Genomic DNA, 17,357 nt, shown 5'->3' on the forward strand with positions numbered 1-17,357 from the left:
AGGTAAGTGATATTAACCCCCCTTGGGTTACTAGCAATCCCGCAGTGATCGATAAGGAGGAGGAGAGTGAGTGAGTGAGCGAGTGACGCAACAAAGAACAATGGGATTGATGATTATATGACAATTGAATGGTGACGGATCTCATGATGGGACAGGGCCTGTTGATCTTTTTACTTTGAGAGAGTAGGACTTGGTACTTTTTGTCCTGCACGTCAACCCTAAGTTACTTTTTGTCTTATTTTGCCCCCTGGGATGATGCATCGTCATCGGGTTGGGTTTGAGGCTTATCTTACTCCAGACTTAGCCTGTCAAAAATGTCAATGCGAGTGTACTTGCAGTTCGTGGTGTCATTTAAGGGGAGATCCGTCCGTGTCCACCTGCAGCACTGCCGACCAGTCTGTAATTGATTGCAGAAGATAGAGGATTGCCTCTCGCCCTCTCGCCCTTCCGAGGTGGATGCATCAGATTTGATAGATCAACTGTTGAGGTTGTAAGTTGTAAGTCCAGTGGAGGGTCCATCCACCAGTTGCCTCCCACCGCCTTCCCATCCAGCAGCTGTGCGAACCGGACTCGACCTTCTTCACTTTCCCACTTCGGTCTCGTGTTTCCCTCTCTCTCAACTCTCTCTTCTCTCACCTTCTTCCCCTCTTTTCTTTCTTCCTTGCCTGCAGCCTCAATCTTTGCCTCTTCTTCTTCACTCACCACTGAAAAAGTCCCAGCCACTGCTCACTCAAAGCGGAGAGGGGGACATCAACGACTATTTCATTGTGGGCATCGTCATGCGAGATGTCGACTAGGCTGCCAGTCAACGTCGACAATATTTCTTTTTTGACCCTCCTCCTCTTTCCCGACTCTATCTTAGCGCAGACGCTTGCCCTGTGCCTCGTTTACCAATAATAATATAGATCATTTCGCTTTCTCTCGCTCGGGGTCTCTCTCTCCCTCTCTTCTGTCTCTCTCGAGAAAACCCGCCAGGGCTGGCGGTCGACTTCTTATATTAAAGGCTCCCCAAAAAAGAACATGGGTTGACCACTCACCGTGTCCCCCACCTCCTCTCCCCCGGTCCATTAGTATTATTATTATTATTTTGATTATTTTATTATTTCGATTCTCGATTCCTCCTCCTCTTCTTCTTCTTCCCTTTCCTCCCCCACTCTTCTCTTTCTCTCTCGACCTCACCTAGTCTTTCTCCTCTTTCCTTTTCTTCTTCGCCCTCTCCTCCTCCCGTCCTCCTCTCTCTTTCTGCACAGTGCATCTATCTCTATACTACCTGGCATTGACTTACATGGGGTCTTTTTGAGTCCGGACCGACCTTGTTTGTCCTTTCCTGCTGCCGCGGCTTCGATGCGACTTCCCCATTGGCCTGCCGCCTGATCTCGAATCGATCGGACGTGGTCCGTCGACCGCTTGAGTCGGCCTGACCCCCCCTCCTTACCACCGCCAACCCCCATTTCTCACCCCTCTTCCCCCTTCTCTCCTCCGCCATGGAAGGTTTCGACGACTCCTTCTATCAGGCACACTATCCCATACAGGACCCCCAACTGGGTCCTCCCTCCGATTATCCTCACGCCCAGCAAACTTCTCTCCTTCCGCTAGCTTACCCCAGTTCCGATCAGTTTCAACCGGGAACTTTTCCCTACCAATCGCACCCCTCAGATTTCTTGTCCAACGGTGCCCCTGGTGCCCTGATCCCATCCCAACCAAATGCATTGGCCCTTCATCAATCCGGTCTGCATGGGCACCATCCGGCCCCGGCTCGGATACCCGGTCTGGGAAGCCGAATCGCGAATGCCTCCATGCATGCTTACGATCCGATGTCTCTCCCGGGCCACGGCATGGTCATGAGTATGGAAGCAGCAAATAGCTTCGCTTACGATGCCTCCACTTTCCATACAACCGGCGCCTTAGATCCCAATCTCGATCGCCATCCTACCGTCCAGCGCCCCCCTTTGCCTACCCAAGTCATTGATCTAGATTCTCCCGTTCCTGCTGCATATTCCATTCCCCGGAATCAATCGGCTCTCGCCACCACATACTGGGCTCCGCCTGTGGCTCAGGATCTAAGCACTCCCGTCCAACCTGCAGTCGCCGCCGCCGCCGCCGCTGCCAGGCCTCCCGCCGACACCCCCTCCACATCGACGGCCCGCCCCGCGCGGGATCAGAGCGGCTCGCGGCGTGCTGGTGCTGCTGCACAGGCGGAAGTGCAACAGCAGTCCTACGGGCAAGCCTCGAATACCACCGTATCCCATCGATTTATCCAGCCAAAGCGGCCTTCACCAAAGGGTGGGTAGTGCTCTATTTGATTCCAATCTGAGTCGGAAGGCTGATGCGGATTCTTTACGCTTCTTAGCAGCCGTACCGCCTCGGGCCAAGACAGAAGCGGGCAGCGAGTCTCAATATTCCAGCATTTACTCCAGCAGTGGCTTCGATATCATGGGCATATTGGTAGGTCCAAGTGCCGACCCGCCTACTCAAAGCCATCGCCCACTGATCGACTTCCTTCTAGGCTCAAGTAGTGTCTCGGCCGGATGCCAAAATAAATATCGGTGCGGTGGACTTGTCCTGTGCCTTTGTGCTCTGCGATATCACCCAGGATGACCATCCGATTGTGTACGTCTCGGAAGCGTTCGAGCGGCTTACTGGTTACACCAATGATGAGATCGTGGGCCACAACTGTCGGTTCCTGCAAGGTCCCGACGGTGTGGTGTACCAGGGCATGCAGCGGAAGTTTGTCGATCAGAACACTGCCTTTCGCTTCCGGTCAACCATCGAAGATCGGGCTGAGATTCAGGCCAGTATCATCAACTACCGGAAAGGTGGACAACCTTTCGTGAACTTGGTTACCATGATTCCGATTCGATGGGGTGGCCCGGATTACCGCTTTTACGTCGGCTTTCAGGTCGATTTGGTCGAACAGCCCGACGCTGTCACCCGACGAAACCCCAGTATGACCCTCTCAGAACCCGAGCGGTTCATTGAAGCTGGACTGACATGACTCTTCCGCAGATGGCACGTACATGATCAATTATCAACGCAGTCAATTGCCCAACTACGTAGTCCCCTCTCCGGAGATGTACCGAGTCAACCCGGAGCTGATTACCATGTGGGCTCCGGAGCAGGTGTCGACGATTCTCGACAGCCTAAACGGCTCTATGCCCATCTATCGAGAGTTACTGGATCGAGTTTTGGTGGAAAACACGGACGATGTCATCCATGTGCTTTCGTTTGAGGGTGAATTCCTCTATCTGTCCCCGTCTTGTCCCAAGGTCCTGGAATATGACGCGGTAGAACTAGTTGGGAAGGGCTTGTCCACCGTCTGCCATCCGAGTGACATCGGTCCTGTGATCCGCGAACTCCGTGCCTGCATTACTCCCGAGCCAGTGAGTGTGGCGTACCGCATCCGGAAGAAACATAGTGGATATGTCTGGTTCGAAAGCCACGGGTCGTGGCACATCACCGATCGCGGACGGCAATACATGGTTCTGGTGGGTCGTCCCCGGGCCGTGTACAGTCTTGATCATGTTGCTGTCGTTGGCCGTGGAGGCTTGGCAGAGAACGACCTTTGGGCCAAGCTGTCGATGTCGGGAATCGTCCTCTATGTTTCATCGAAGACGCGGCCGGTGCTGGGTCGGTTGCCGGAAGACCTGATTGGTAAGAGCATTCAGGACCTAATGGGAGCGGACACGCGACCACAGGCCTTGCAGGCACTCGAGGCAGCGAGGGGTGGCCAACAGGTTTCGTTCAACCACAAGATCCGTCACCGCAAGGGTCACATGCTCCAGGTGCAGACGACGCTTCTACCCGGCGATGCAAAAGAAGGGGCCCCGCCTTCTTTCCTGGTGGCGCAGTTACGCTTCCCAAAGATGTCCACGCCGGGGGCATCTGACGAACCGGGTTTATCAACGGAATTGGGGCTCGCGCCAACCGGGGTGGACTTGTCCGGGCTGGTGGGAACCAACCGGTTGCCAGCGGGCAATCAGCAATTAGCCTCGTTGGAAGATAATACGCTGTTTACGGAGCTGGCGCCCACGCGAGGTTCCAGCTGGCAGTTCGAACTGCGGGAATTGGAGAAGCAGAACCGCACCCTGTCGGACGAGATGCAGCGGTTGATCACACGGCGGAAGAAGCGCAAGCGCAAGCAGAGCACCATTGTGGTGGAAAAGAGCTGCTCGATGTGTCGGGCAAAGACCACCCCGGAGTGGCGGCGGGGACCCAGTGGCAACCGGGACCTTTGCAACAGCTGTGGACTGCGCTGGGCGAAGCAAGTGCGGAACGCGGCTCAGGCGACGGCCGGCGCGGTCCGCCCAGGCGTGACCTCATGATGAGTGATGAATTGTTTCGTTGTATTTGTGGATCCTTGGATATCATCAATTGTCTAGCGGTTGCTGCTTGAGTTTCTGGATAGTCTTCTGAGCATTTCGTTCCTGAGATACCATTTGTGAGTAGGATGGCTTGGTCTGGCCTCCAAGGGGTGTGGGCGGTTTTATATGGAATGATCGATTCGATTAATTATGAGGGAAACGGATGGATGTGCATTGCTGCGGGCGGCGTTTTCTTTTGGTTGCGTGCGATGAATTTGAATTGTATACTACTAAGAAGGGTTTGACTTGGATATCAAATTGTGGCGGAACCTGCAGGAAGCTGAGAAGGAAAGCGTTTCGGACTATTCGATGACTTGTCATTATTGTTGAGTGTCTAGTTTGTATAGCAAATGACACCTGAAAATACTTCAACCATTCTATGAATCAATCGGTGGCCGTTTGAGGGAGTATACCACTAAACATACTCCTTACTATACATACCAAATATACCTCACAGTACCTACCTAGTCTTGTATATGAATTGATGGAGTCTACATGAATAGAGGAACTACTCAACCCCTCCATTGCAACCACTTCTCCAACCATCGTCTCTCCTCGCGCTCCACCTCCCATCCATTTCTCCCATTGCCCCGAGAGCCTACCCCAACTCCGCCGCGCTCCTCCACCGCAATGCGGACCTCGGCCGCTTCCATGGCCTGAACACCGCCACCCCTCCGGATCAACTCGTCGTCCACCTCCAGATAATTCAGATACCGCTCCAAGCGCCGCCGATACACCGGGAGCATGGGCCAGGCCAGGCGATCATGCGACCTCGCCAGGCCGAACACCGCGCACGCCCGAGCGACCGCGTCTCGATCCCCGTCTCCACTCACGCCCATCAACCACCTCACGCTCTTCATCTCCTTCTCGCTGCCGACCTCCGGCGCCGTGACCGTCCCGCGATCGAGGAGTAGCGCCGCCTTCTTCCGCTGGACGCGCTTCGCGCGCTCCTTCTCCAACTGACGGGGCACGCGACACGTCCGCGGGGTGACGGCATTGCCGAGCGCCAGGACGACGAGGGGCGTGAATTCGCCGCAGACGATGAGGAGGAGGGTGAAGGGGATCATGCGACGGATGTCGTAGGCGGCGCGATGGAGGAGCTGGAAGCTGGAGCGTGAGATGACGCCCGGCCTGTTGCTGTTGTTGTCCTTTGCTGTCGTCTTCGTCGACTTCGTCGAGACATTAGCGCGACCCTTGCTCGCCCCCAGTGCCTCTTGCGTCACCGCCAGATAGGCGGAGGTCGGGAGATGTGCGGGTAAGGCCAGGGCGCGGCGGAGGGGCACCGCGGCGCGGTGGTTGTGGTAGACATTCTTGAGGCCGGTCTTGTAGAAGGTCAGGTAGGCGCGGCCGATGGCAAGGTAGTGTTTGAGTTTGTCGGCGGGCGAGGCCGAGGGGCCGAGGGCGGAGGGGAGGGTGAGCTCTGCTGGGCGGGTGCTCGCGGGCGGGTTGATGTCGGTGGAGAGGGAGTGGCTGACGGTGGAGGTAAGCGATTGTGGGGACGAGGTTTTAGATTCGGAAGAAGGGGAGGGAGACGAGGTGGCGGATGTGGTGGAGAAGTATTTGTGGTGGTGGTATTTGTTGTGCTGTTGTTGCTGGTGGCGGAGGAGAGAAGTGATGCTGCTGCTGCTGCTGCTGCTCAGGGAGGTTGACGGCAGTCGTGATCGGAGGAGCACTCGGGCCTGGGGGGGTCTGAGGGAAACCGGCATTGTTGCCGGGGGAACACAATTGAGTGAGATGGAAGGAGTTGAAGAGCTCAATGCAAGTGAGAAGTACTTAGAGGGATGATTTATTGATTGATTGATTGAAGGGAGGAAGGAAGGAAGGAAGGAAGGAAGAAGGCAAAGTGCGGAGTTTGGATGGAGTAACGCGGAGAAAACAATCACCTAAGGCAACAAGGCATCACTTCATGCCTTAGGCATCACTAATCGTCATCGGGTCAATCGGCCAGCAGTGAACAACAGGAGCCGAATTAATCTCAATATATCCACTGACATAGGATATTCTCTTGTCAAAAGTCATTCTCTGCTACCCCGTAGAGTAACGTTACAGCTTGATTTATCATCAGGGATCAATTGGTAATCAGTATTTGCTGACCCATGTGACTCACTCACCACCACCCGCGATCTATAACCACCTTGAGGTATAAATCATCTCACCCACCATCCTCGTCATCAGCAACAACCAAAGAATACTCTGGAAGAGCACCACACCTCCCCAACCACCACGCCCACCACGCCCACGCCCATACCCATACCCATACCATCCACGAATCAACCAAGACATCATCCACCATGACCCCTCCCAATCCACCAATAACCTTCACCACCCCGACGGCGCTCCTCCTCGTCGACAACCAAACCGCCTTCACGCATCCAACCCACTGGGGCCCCTCACGGTCCAACCCGCTCTACGAGCCCAACATCCAATCCCTTCTGCTCGCCTTCCGCGCGGCGGCCGCAGCAGCGCAGACGACGCCCACCACCACCATGGAAGTCATCCACGTCTTCCACACCTCGACGGAGCCAGACTCGCCCTTCCACCCGGCGGCCCCGGTCAACGGGCGCGAGCCGCTCGACTTCGCCGTGCCCGCGCCGGACGGCTCGGAGCCCGTCTTCTGGAAATGCGTCAACTCGAGCTTCATCGGCACGGGGCTGGAAGCCCACCTGCGCGCGCGCGGGATCCGCCAGCTGGTCGTGACGGGCTTGACCACCGATCACTGCGTGTCGACGACAGTGCGCATGGCGGCGAACCTGGGCGTGGTGGATCGCGGTCGGGGTACCCACGAGGGCGGGGAGGAGGATGGTCTTGTGCCCGTGGATCAGCGCACGGGTGCGCATGCAATCCCACCGACGGCGGATCCAGGGCGCATCCTCTTGGTAGGCGATGCGACGGCAACGTGGGCAAAGGGGGGCTTCGATGCGGAGACGGTGCACGCGGTTTCGTTGGCGAGTTTGGATGGCGAATTCGCGGAGGTGGTAAGGACTGAGGAGGTAGTCAAAGCATTGAGGAAGATTACATAGTTTTCTTTCTTGGTCTTTTTTTCCCTTCCTCTGGAATGAGGATACATAGAGGGAGGAGGAGGATTCAATAGCGTAAGTGATTTGCGGATTGAGATAATGATAAGAAAGTAGTCTCGCTTCAGTGTAGCCCCCCCCTACAACGGCACCTCCACCGCAATGATATTTTTCGACACAAAGCCTGTCACAAACAGCATCGCCGTCTTCGCCGCAGGATCCTTGGGATCTACAGGGAGCAACAACGCGGTGCTGGCGGATCGGATGTTGCTTCCATCATCCTCGAAAATGAGCCGCTTCTCCCATTCCGGGCTCGCTGTATCTCCGAAATGACGACGCAGGTGCCACACCATGACTCCTTCCTGAGCATGCGGGTCGTTGTGAGTTCGGCGCAGATCGACTGCCCGCAGCAGACCACCGACCACGTATCCACTAGCGTCATCCTCGGGGGTTGCATAAGGATCGTCATAGTAGGTTGGATTATCGATCGTGCTCTCGAACGCAAACTCATCCAGCACCGAGAGGGTGCGGTTGCTGCGGTCTGCCCTTGCACGGTACAGGATGCCTCCCGCGGCACTGGAGAGCAACAACTCCTCCTTGGACTGCCCATGGCCCAATCCGTTGATGTTCAGGTATCCCTGAGACGCTACGACGGCATCGACGCCCGTAGCTGCGCTGTTCGACTGAATAGGATTGACATTCACATGGATGACATTGGTCCATTTTGCCAATGGGAGTATATCTTCGACCGTGCGCATGATGCCTTCTCGATAGAAGTGGTCGTTCGTGACATAAATCGAGTGCAGGCTCTCGGCGTAAATGTCGTTCGGGGTGACAATCAGGGGATGAGATATTGAGCGGACATGGCGAACGGTGCTGGATCCCAAGACATGGTGAAAGAGCTCGATCTGGGAGTGGGCCTTCGGAATGCCTTCAGTCGAGGGCTTCTCAAAGTAGTGCGGGTTCGATAAATGGTTAATCGCATAGATGTAAATGGCACCCTGGCGATCCGGATCGTCGACCAGATCAATCCCATGCGTCACAAAGGGCCCGTGGAAGTTATCGAATGCAAGTCGCCGGGACTTGAGGGTCTAGTCGTATACCATGAGCCTCGCATCACTATCATGCCGACTGGGCACGTCTTACCTTGGGGTCGATGACATGAAAGGAACCTGTTGACTGAGCCGGCCCCTGCAAATTTCCCAGTGGTGGGAACCATTGAAACCGGGGCAGGAGGGAGTCTTCACAGGCTACAAAAATCTGGCCAGTAGGTTGATAGTAATGCATATCTTCGCACTGCATGGTGTCCTCGATCTTATGGATTTCCTGGGCCTCAATTGTCACGATGTCAGTGGCGGTCCGAAAGACTCCCACGACGGTGAGCCAGTGACAGACAGGCCCATAAAGATTGGCTGCCACCAAGACAAGGATGGCGAGATTGAAAGAGCTCTTCATAGTGGAAGAAAGATACTCGAAGCTAGGCTAGCCAGCGTGGTCAGTCTGCGTAGCCGTGACTGCGCTTCTGTTCCGAGCGTGTATACGTGTTAGTTGTCCCATTTCTCGGAACAACCTTCAAGCGAAGCATTGGAAAGAGGAAGAAAGGAGGACAAGGATGAGGAGGAGGGAGAGGAGAGGAGGCAAGGGGGAGGGGGGGCAGGCCAACTGATGAGCAAATCTAATCACCCAAAGAGGAATGCGGGGTACAACAACTGGACCATAGCATAGCATATCATACCTACATTACTTGATCCACTGGTCTATCACACACTGTTTGCAATCTGAGAGTTGGAGTTGAGTCTGAGTCTCGCGCTACAGCTAATTTCATTCCATAATTCATCTCCTCCCCCTACCCCCGCTTTTCGTTAGGCTGGATGCAATCCCCTTTTCTCATTCATTTACAGAGCCCCGGATTTAGCTAAGTCAGAAGAGAAAGCAAGGCAATAGAAACATAAAACCCAAAAAGCACCCCAGAAGCACTGTCCCCACTTTCATTCATTGCTAAGTAACTCCATCCACAACCCAGAAAGTCCGTGCTATGAAGAGTCCCTGTCGTGAACCAAGCCACTCCACTAATGCTGAGATTTGGCCTCAAGGTACTCTTGATCACTGGCATCCAGGATGTCGTACTCCTCGTCTGTCAAGAGACCAACATCCGTCTCATCATCCAAGGTCAGACTGTCCATGTCATCCAGAACATCCTGCTCCGAGCGGTAAGACACCGAGGGTGCCGTAATTGCAGCTTCGTGCGTGCTCGACTCCGGAGACTCCTTCTCCAACTTGGGAAAGATCATTTGACTACCCGTAGGCTCAGGCTGATCAGCTTCCACAGCGGGTGCCGCTTGGACATCCTCGGATGGCAAGGGGGTATCAGCCACCGGGTTCACGTTGCGCACTTGTATATCACACCACAAACGGTGGCCAAATGGCATGCCGGTAGGAAGCTTGAGTCGCCAATAGGAAATGGCAGTGCCTAGACGGCTAGGTGTCTTGAGGGTCACCGTGAAGTCGGCACTCTGACCGGGCTCCAGAGGCTGGCTCAATTTGTTGCTCTCCATGGCGGCGGCGATGGAGTTGAGGCTCAATGGGTGGTTGGTGTCCACATTGAACATTGAGTCGCCACCTACAAACTGCACATCCGTCCCGGCAGGCCACGCCAAGGGACCGGGGTTGAACAGTGTCCATGTTTGCTGGAAAGGAGTGTTGGGAGCCACGGCCGTGTCATCAGGGATTGTGTCACGAATGAAGAAAGCTTGGTACCCAGAGGCGGGGTCCACAGCCAGGTTCTGTTCAGTCTGTTCAACTGGGGCTGGGGTCGTGTCCACAATAGGGCTGGCTTGCTCCACGGGAGCCGGCTCCTCAACGGCCTCTTTGGCTGCTTCGGACGCTTCCTGGACCGTCTGCTCGGGTTCACCAAGAGTGGCGGATTCAGTTAAAAGAGACTTTTCCAGGCGGTCACCGATCATGGTCACTCCTTGCTCGGATCTATCGAAGGTGCTGACCCGGACGTCGCGCACGGGGGTCTTGAGCATGAGCAATGGGTGGGTTCGGTTATGCGTGTTTGTCGGGTGAACCTCGCAACTGGCGCAGAAATCGGTATCATGGCACACGGAACACTTGTACCTAGTACCAGTGATGAATGTGGGACAGGACTTGGTTCGACACAGAGGACCGTCACAGTAGATACCGTAGTGCACCTCGTGGTTGATCAAAGGCTCAGCGATCGTATCATAAAGGGGAGCGAACCGATGACCCGGGTGTTGCTGAGGGACCTTCTCGTAGCATTCGGTGCAGTAGTCCCAGTCCGGGCAGGTCAAGCACTTGTAGCGGACACCAATGATACGCTAGCACAACCGTTAGTTGACTCTAGACAACATATAAGAACCAGACAAGACCAAGAACAGTACCTTCTCGCATCCATCACAGATTGCCGCATGGTGATGATGACGCCCTGGGTTGCAACGCGACTGGACGATACTCTTCAAAGCGAACTGGCGGTCCTCAACCAGAGCGAATGTGTGGGCGGGATGATGACCATGCGAGTCCTTGAGTAGGCAGGTAATACAGAGGTCGTAGTCATCACAGTCAGCACACGAGACCATCTTGCTCTCTTCATGTTCTATGACTATTTAACATCTTATTAGGTTCAGGATACAGACAAGGAGATTTACCTTTGAGACAGTCATTACAGATACGCAGACTATTGGGCTCTGGCGCGGCCGGAGCTGAAGGTGGAGCCGAAGCCGGAGCGGGTTCGGGAGAGGGCTCGCGGACTGGTTCAGGAGTCGACACTGTAGGCGCCTCCTTGGCGTCCTCAATTGCGACCTTGCGGGGAGGAATCGTCTCGGTAGTACTGTTGGTGACTTGGCCGTCTTTGACGACCCGTCTAATCAACCAGTGCTCTTCATTGAGACAGGTCGCTCCGCTGTTCACGCATTGAGGGCAAAGATCATAATCCCCATTATCGCAAATGCTGCAGTGATAGTGTTCGTTCGGAATGGACAAACCGCAGCGATTGCAATCGATGCAGAATACTCCGCTGGGAGAGGCATGTGACACGACCGGGAAGTGGGAACCATCGAACACGAAGTCACGGAAGTTCGGTGGTGGAGAAGGCTCAGTCTCCCAGTGAGCAGATTGAGTCTCTGCTGGGATGGGACAGGCCGCATTGTCAACCAGGTCGGTGGCTGATGCGGACGCCGTAATAGGCACATTTTCAGCCTGGGATTCAGGGAGGGGGGAACCCAAGACAGTTTCTAGGTAGCTGTATCGAGAGGCAGTCTGCTGTTCTGACGATCCTTCCTCCATAGGAGGCTGGGAAGTAATCTCATCGGCAGTAGTGGCCTTGATTCGTAGCTTGAGTTTCGCTTTGGCTGCTCGGTAGAGTTGTTTGTAAACGGCCGGGTTCTGGCTGTCCAGGTGCACATAGTTGCCGGCACTGTCCGAGTACCGCTCAAAAATCACGTTCACGTCGTCCGGCACACTAAGCAGTTGGCGGAGCTAGAGCCAAGAATAAGAGATCAGCATGCGGTAAGCGATGGTCGCGGCTTGCACAGGTGATCAAGATCCTCGTTACGAAGGGACGGAATATAGGGAGGCATAGGCCTCCAAATGAACGAGACACATATACAGGGGAGGAGACATCATTCTAGCAAGGAAAGTGGTTTTCCGAAGGAAAAGACACTGGGGGAGAGAGAAAGGCAGAGAGTTGCGGAGGGAAGGGCAGGTTTAATATTGATGGGGAGAGGGAGGGGGGGGGGGCCGAGGAGCTCCGGTCGGAGGTCGAGTGGAGACTGGAAACTTACATTCTGGGGTAGAGTACGAGCTCCAAGCTCTTTCAGCGGAATCTTGAAGCGACGAGTATTGTCATTATACAACACCTTGACTGTAATCAAAGTGCTGGGACCCACAGCTGAAGTGGGAGCAGTGGGAGTAGCCATGGTGATACTGATAATGTTGATTGATGATGATGTCCGACCGTGTGGAAGCTCCTGCTTGGCGTAGAAATAAGAGGGTCTGGACCTTATGGATCAGGCAGCACGGCAACGCTAACGGGCTCGGGCGTGATCAAGTAGTAGAAGTAGTCTTGGAGGTCCAAGTGGCAAAGCACGAGACAAGATTAAAGTCCAGAACAGCCCAGCTGAGATGATGGTATTTGAGAGAGAAAGAGAGGATGAAAGGAGGATAGATAATAGATAGATGTAGAGCGTGGGATGGATGGATGAATGGATGGATGGATGGATGGATGGATGGATGGATGGATGGATGGCTGTAGATGAGATGATGGTTGATGGAAGGAGTCGGTGAGGAGCAAAGGGAGGGAGAGTGAGAAGTGACTAAAAGAGTAGATTGAGATAGAAAAGATTCAGAGGATTTGAATGGGAGAGAGAGTGAGGTGGTGTTGAGGAATGTCAAGTTGGAAAGACGTGAGAGAGATGGGGGAGATGGGGGAGATGGGGAAATGGGGAGATGGGGAGATGACGGAAGAGAAGGGGAGAAAGAGGAGAGGAAGAGGAGAGAAGGAGGAGAAGGCGGAGTTAAAGAGGGAGGGAAAAAGCAGCTGGAGGTCAGCTGGTTGCTTGAAGGCAGCCCTGCCAGCCTGCGCGTCCGCGGTTGCTGGCTGGCTGCATCCGGCCGAGGCGGTGAGCCTTCTCTTTTACTCGATGTATCCATAGTACTATGTACAGTAGTACTATGTCAGAACCTACCTAGCAACTTAACTACTCATAGTTGACTACTGTAAAATAAAAACCAAAGACTAATTCATGATCCTTATTTGATTTCCTTCCTTCCTTGTTCTTTCCCTTTTCTTATTTTTCTTTTTCATGGGCCCACCGATCTGTTGACGTGATATACGCGAATACATTCGAATACATTTATATAGTGAGTACTGTACTTAGGATTGCTTCAGTGATTGTCAATTGACCTACCAGGTACAAAGACCATGTAAGTGATCTGTCTCTCTTTACGCTGTCCTTGTTGATCCGACAACGTCAACTGGTTCATGGAGGTCTTGCTTCTCCACTTCTGTAATCATCATTGCCTATCTATACGGCACGGATCTCCGGTTCTCTTCCACTTACCTTACCCCGACTCGGTGACTCCACAGAACCAGTGGAATGGCTATCGAAGTACCTCCTAAGTATTCTGTACTGTACTGTACTTACCTCTGCTATCTATCCTTTCTCCCTCCACCCCCCCCGGTGGATCCGATGCCTGCAGAATGATGAGGCATTGCTGAGTGGCATCTCATCGGGTCTAATTTTGGAATCCCACCGTTCTTCTTGTCCATCCCTCTAGTGCAGTATGATTTCATACTGACCGGGAGGAAGAGGGGACAGCACTGCTGTTGCTCATGCTGCTGCCAGTTAGTGGTAGATCCTTTCTTCCGAGCCCGTTTTGACATCCAGTGCTGACGTCACGTTCAGATCGCCTGCCGGGGGATCACCTAGCAATTGTGCAATAATGCCTGCTATGCGATGCCATGGTCGGTCCTAAATTCACCATTAAAACCGAAAAAAGTGATGCAGTAATGCATCCATCCCTATTGCTCCATATCTCTCACCTCGTCTTGCCGTTCCTTCTTGAGTCTTCGCTCTGGATAATTCTTGCATCATGCGACTCACAAAAAGCTAGTATACGAAGGACACTCCTTGACAACGTCTTGGCTCTTGGCTGTCGGCGCCGAGAGCTTGCCACTTTTCCCCGCTCCAACCGACAGGACCTACCGAACAAGCTTGGCCGCCGATCAGACCAGCCGAGTCTTTCTCATCACTACGAATAGGCATCAACACCAACGAGAGTAGTAAGTATCATTCAGTACACTCATTATAAAGACCATGGAATCTGGACATGCAACGAAGTCATGAAAAACAAGGGCCATGGTCATTCATTCACCGCGTGAGTACATGGAACAAAATGGTATCCGTACACCGGGATGACTGGTGGTGTCCCGCAGCAAGCAACCACTGGCGGACACATCACCCGGAAAAACAACCATGAAACAAAAAAGAAGAGAAAAAGAATAAGAGGTAGAAATAGACAAGAAGACACCGACGGGAGAAACGGCAAGAACTATAAAGTGATGGGGAAATTCAAGGGCGAATGACGAGGCGGGGAGATCACAAGAGTCGCTAGTAATGCAGAAAAGCCTAATCTAACCACAACTGAAAGACAGCCCGAACAGCATAGACATGCTCGGCGAGCCTATACCACGGAAAGATAAAACTGGAAGAGTGAGCATAGGTCACATCAAGATGAGCCGTGGCAGAAGAGACATCATCACGTTTTCGAAGACATGTCAAAAATCGGTGCGTTTCCGTGAGAATGAAAATATGAGGGAATATAGAAAAAGAATAGAGAAGAAAAATAGTCATCAAGGAGGGGAGGTCAGAGATTTTAGAGTCGGTAGTATGGAAGGGATTTTAAGAAGATAGGACGAAGAGAAGAGAAGAGAAGAGAAGAGAAGAGAGAGAGAGACGGAAATCGAGAAGTGAAGCCTCCAGTGGATCAATCACTGCGAGGCATAGTAGACACCGCCCTGGGACTGGGCGTAATAGTAAGTTGCGCCTGGCGGTGTTAACATCCCACCCATGCCAACCACTCCACCAGGCGCGGGAGCATTGTGTATTCCGTATGACGAGTTGGGATACATCTGGTTGGGATCATAGAAGTAGACCGTCCCGCCAGCTTCATGGGCAACCATTCCTGGCTGCGACGCTTGTTCACCCGACGAAGGCGCCGCCGGCACCGTGTAGGGAGGCCCATGTTGTCCCTGCGGGAAGGCCGGCGCGGAGGCTCCTGGAGCACTTGCCGGGTTGAAAGTGGAATAGTCTGTACCCGAACTCGGGTAATAGACGGCAGCCGCCGGGTATGATGCAGGGTAGAACACCTGGGGTTGTTGAAAGCCGTATGGTTGGAACGGCTGCGCATGGATCGCGCGGTCGGGAATGTGGGACACAGGCGTTGCAGACGTGTGAGCAGCAGGTGCGTGGGCAGAGGCCTCCGGACCATAGACGGGCCCGTTGGCAGGCATCGGTACCTGGTGATGAAAAGGCTGCTCCTGTTGGGGCTGGGGCGTGTGGAAGGGAAAGGCTGCCGGCATCTCGATGTCGGCAACTGAAACGGCCTTCTGGGGACGAGGCTGATGCATTGGAATGGGAGCCGGGCGGCTCTCACGGTACGCGGGGGGCTGCGGTAAAGAAGGCATAGGGGGCGGCATTGCCGACGGGGCGACTACTGGACCAGCAGGAACCTGCGGGATTCCCAGAGGCGGTCGGGGAGGAGGTAGGCGGACAACTGGCTTTCCATTTTCAGTGGTAACAATGGTAGGCCGTGAGAAAACCGAGCCGGCTGGCGAGTGCCATCCCTCCTGTGAGGGCGGCTTGCCCAAGGACGATCGTCGGCTGATACTGACACTAGGGGCGTACGTCGAAGTTGCATAGATGCTGGGGCGTCGCCCCGTCATAAAACCGCCACGACGTCCGCGAAACGCCTGCTGATTCGGGCGCAGAGCCCGGGGGATGAAGATGAAGGACCGCTCTATGGCGGGAAAAATGTATCGAGGAGGTTGGCCCGGAAGCGAGATCCGGACAGGTTTATCGCGACGTAGCGGAGGGCGATGCTGAGGTAGCCGAGTGTGTTGCTTTTTTGTGACTGCTGGATAGGAGATAGGCTGCTCCATACCTGGTAAGAGGACCGCCACCGGCACGTTCCCGATCAACGTAGTGCTCGAAAAAGACCGATTAGGCGGGGATGACCTGGGAGCCGTGGGAACAGGTCGCTGGGGGTAGTTCGAGAACCCTGTTGATACGGTTGGGGCCTTGGCTGTCGCTGGACGGTCTCCAGCGACGGTATCGTGGAGATCATGCGTCCACTGTCCTTCGCTCGCATCCGACTTGACGTTGTGTCTACAGCAGGTTAGCTGGTGTTATGGGCTGACACGTAGAAGCGACCGGGCTCTACGAGATCGGAGTCTAGATCTTGACGCACCTGCGCACATTACCGTCCACAATGAGTCCATATGGCCTGGATTTCGATTTCGTGGAAGCCTTGTGGCCATTCGTCACAGTGTCGACAGAACGCTTATCGTGAAGGAAGAAGCTCCCTCGGGTGGGCACCAAAGCAGGGTTCTCATCCTTCTCCTTGGTTATGGTCCTCTCCTGCTCCCGGCGTTTCTTCTCTGTAATGGTGTCCCTTCTCGGTTCCGATGGTGGTGCCGATGGGGTCCTTCCCGTTAGAGGGCCAATCTCCCCTTTCAAGTCATCAAAATGGATCTCCGCCTCCCGGGTGGTGTCTTCGGATAGTTTCATGCCATTCATCATAGCCTCTGTATCTGACATCGTGCTAGCGATAAGCCGTTTGCTTGGAGATGTCGAATGACGGCGCCCCGGTTTCTGGTTCACTTCTGGCCTTCGGCCATTAAGTCGTGAAGCATGACTGTGCGAAGATGTTTGCAGCTCGTCGTCGCTTTCATCACTACCTTCTCCATCGGCGTCTTCATCTTGGTGGCTGATAACAGAGCCTTCGCTGAGAGAGTCATCCTCGAGTTCACCGTCGAGTGAGCCCTCATCTTCGCCTTCCTCGTCTCTTCTCCTTCGGCGGCTAGCACCGATGTTGTGACGTCGTGGGGCCATCTAGACGAAGTCAAATGAATCGAAAGAGGGTAGCTGTAAGGATCGAGGATGATTGCGGTGTAGGCAAACGAGACGAATTATAAGAAATGATCGAAGTGCACTGACGGCTTGCAGGACCAGGTGTTTGCTAGTGGCGGTGGTGATGAGGATGGTGGTTGGTCGGCTGGTTGGTTGGTTGTGGCTAATGGTGGTCGGCGGCGGGTGGGAGGACAGAAGTCAAGGCAAACAGAACGGGGACTAGGAAGAAGAAAGTAGTAACATGCATGTGAGAAGAAAGGAGGGGGGGAGGGAAGAACGGGGAGAAGAAAGTAAGAAGTGGGTGGGGGGGAGGGGGGGGAGGGAAGGAAGAA

The 17,357-nt window shown here is 54.2% G+C and overlaps 6 protein-coding genes across 6 annotated transcripts; 2 read left to right on the forward strand and 4 right to left on the reverse strand.

Annotated features, from left to right (window-relative positions):
- Window positions 1-1,484: 1,484 nt before the first annotated feature.
- lreA (GATA transcription factor LreA) lies at window positions 1,485-4,322 on the forward strand (the record flags this gene model as incomplete). Its single annotated transcript, XM_020202503.1, has 4 exons — window positions 1,485-2,283; window positions 2,351-2,445; window positions 2,507-2,945; window positions 3,007-4,322. 4 exons carry the CDS (start codon window positions 1,485-1,487, stop codon window positions 4,320-4,322), a joined length of 2,649 nt encoding a protein of 882 aa, XP_020056979.1.
- Window positions 4,323-4,873: 551 nt separating this feature from the next.
- On the reverse strand, window positions 4,874-6,067 carry ASPACDRAFT_59496 (uncharacterized protein; the record flags this gene model as incomplete). The annotated part of the gene is made up of 1 exon (XM_020203454.1): window positions 4,874-6,067. The coding sequence occupies one exon, from the start codon at window positions 6,065-6,067 to the stop codon at window positions 4,874-4,876; it is 1,194 nt and encodes a 397-aa protein (XP_020056980.1).
- Window positions 6,068-6,652: 585 nt separating this feature from the next.
- Window positions 6,653-7,381, forward strand: ASPACDRAFT_27129 (cysteine hydrolase family protein; the record flags this gene model as incomplete). Its single annotated transcript, XM_020199471.1, has 1 exon — window positions 6,653-7,381. The coding sequence occupies one exon, from the start codon at window positions 6,653-6,655 to the stop codon at window positions 7,379-7,381; it is 729 nt and encodes a 242-aa protein (XP_020056981.1).
- A 134-nt stretch (window positions 7,382-7,515) lies between these two features.
- Window positions 7,516-8,830, reverse strand: ASPACDRAFT_26945 (serum paraoxonase/arylesterase family protein; the record flags this gene model as incomplete). The annotated part of the gene is made up of 2 exons (XM_020199458.1): window positions 7,516-8,466; window positions 8,522-8,830. The coding sequence occupies 2 exons, from the start codon at window positions 8,828-8,830 to the stop codon at window positions 7,516-7,518; spliced, it is 1,260 nt and encodes a 419-aa protein (XP_020056982.1).
- Window positions 8,831-9,121: 291 nt separating this feature from the next.
- On the reverse strand, window positions 9,122-12,590 carry ASPACDRAFT_77539 (ZZ type zinc finger domain protein). The gene is made up of 4 exons (XM_020204978.1): window positions 12,178-12,590; window positions 11,044-11,872; window positions 10,780-10,991; window positions 9,122-10,716 (listed from the first exon to the last, which is right to left on the reverse strand). The coding sequence occupies exons 1-4, from the start codon at window positions 12,310-12,312 to the stop codon at window positions 9,445-9,447; spliced, it is 2,448 nt and encodes an 815-aa protein (XP_020056983.1). The 5' UTR covers window positions 12,313-12,590; the 3' UTR covers window positions 9,122-9,444.
- Window positions 12,591-14,885: 2,295 nt separating this feature from the next.
- Window positions 14,886-17,007, reverse strand: ASPACDRAFT_12729 (uncharacterized protein; the record flags this gene model as incomplete). Its single annotated transcript, XM_020197014.2, has 2 exons — window positions 14,886-16,281; window positions 16,364-17,007. The coding sequence occupies 2 exons, from the start codon at window positions 17,005-17,007 to the stop codon at window positions 14,886-14,888; spliced, it is 2,040 nt and encodes a 679-aa protein (XP_020056984.1).
- Window positions 17,008-17,357: the final 350 nt, after the last annotated feature.

Source organism: Aspergillus aculeatus (assembly GCF_001890905.1).
Source record: "Aspergillus aculeatus ATCC 16872 unplaced genomic scaffold ASPACscaffold_6, whole genome shotgun sequence".
NCBI lineage: Eukaryota > Fungi > Ascomycota > Eurotiomycetes > Eurotiales > Aspergillaceae > Aspergillus > Aspergillus aculeatus.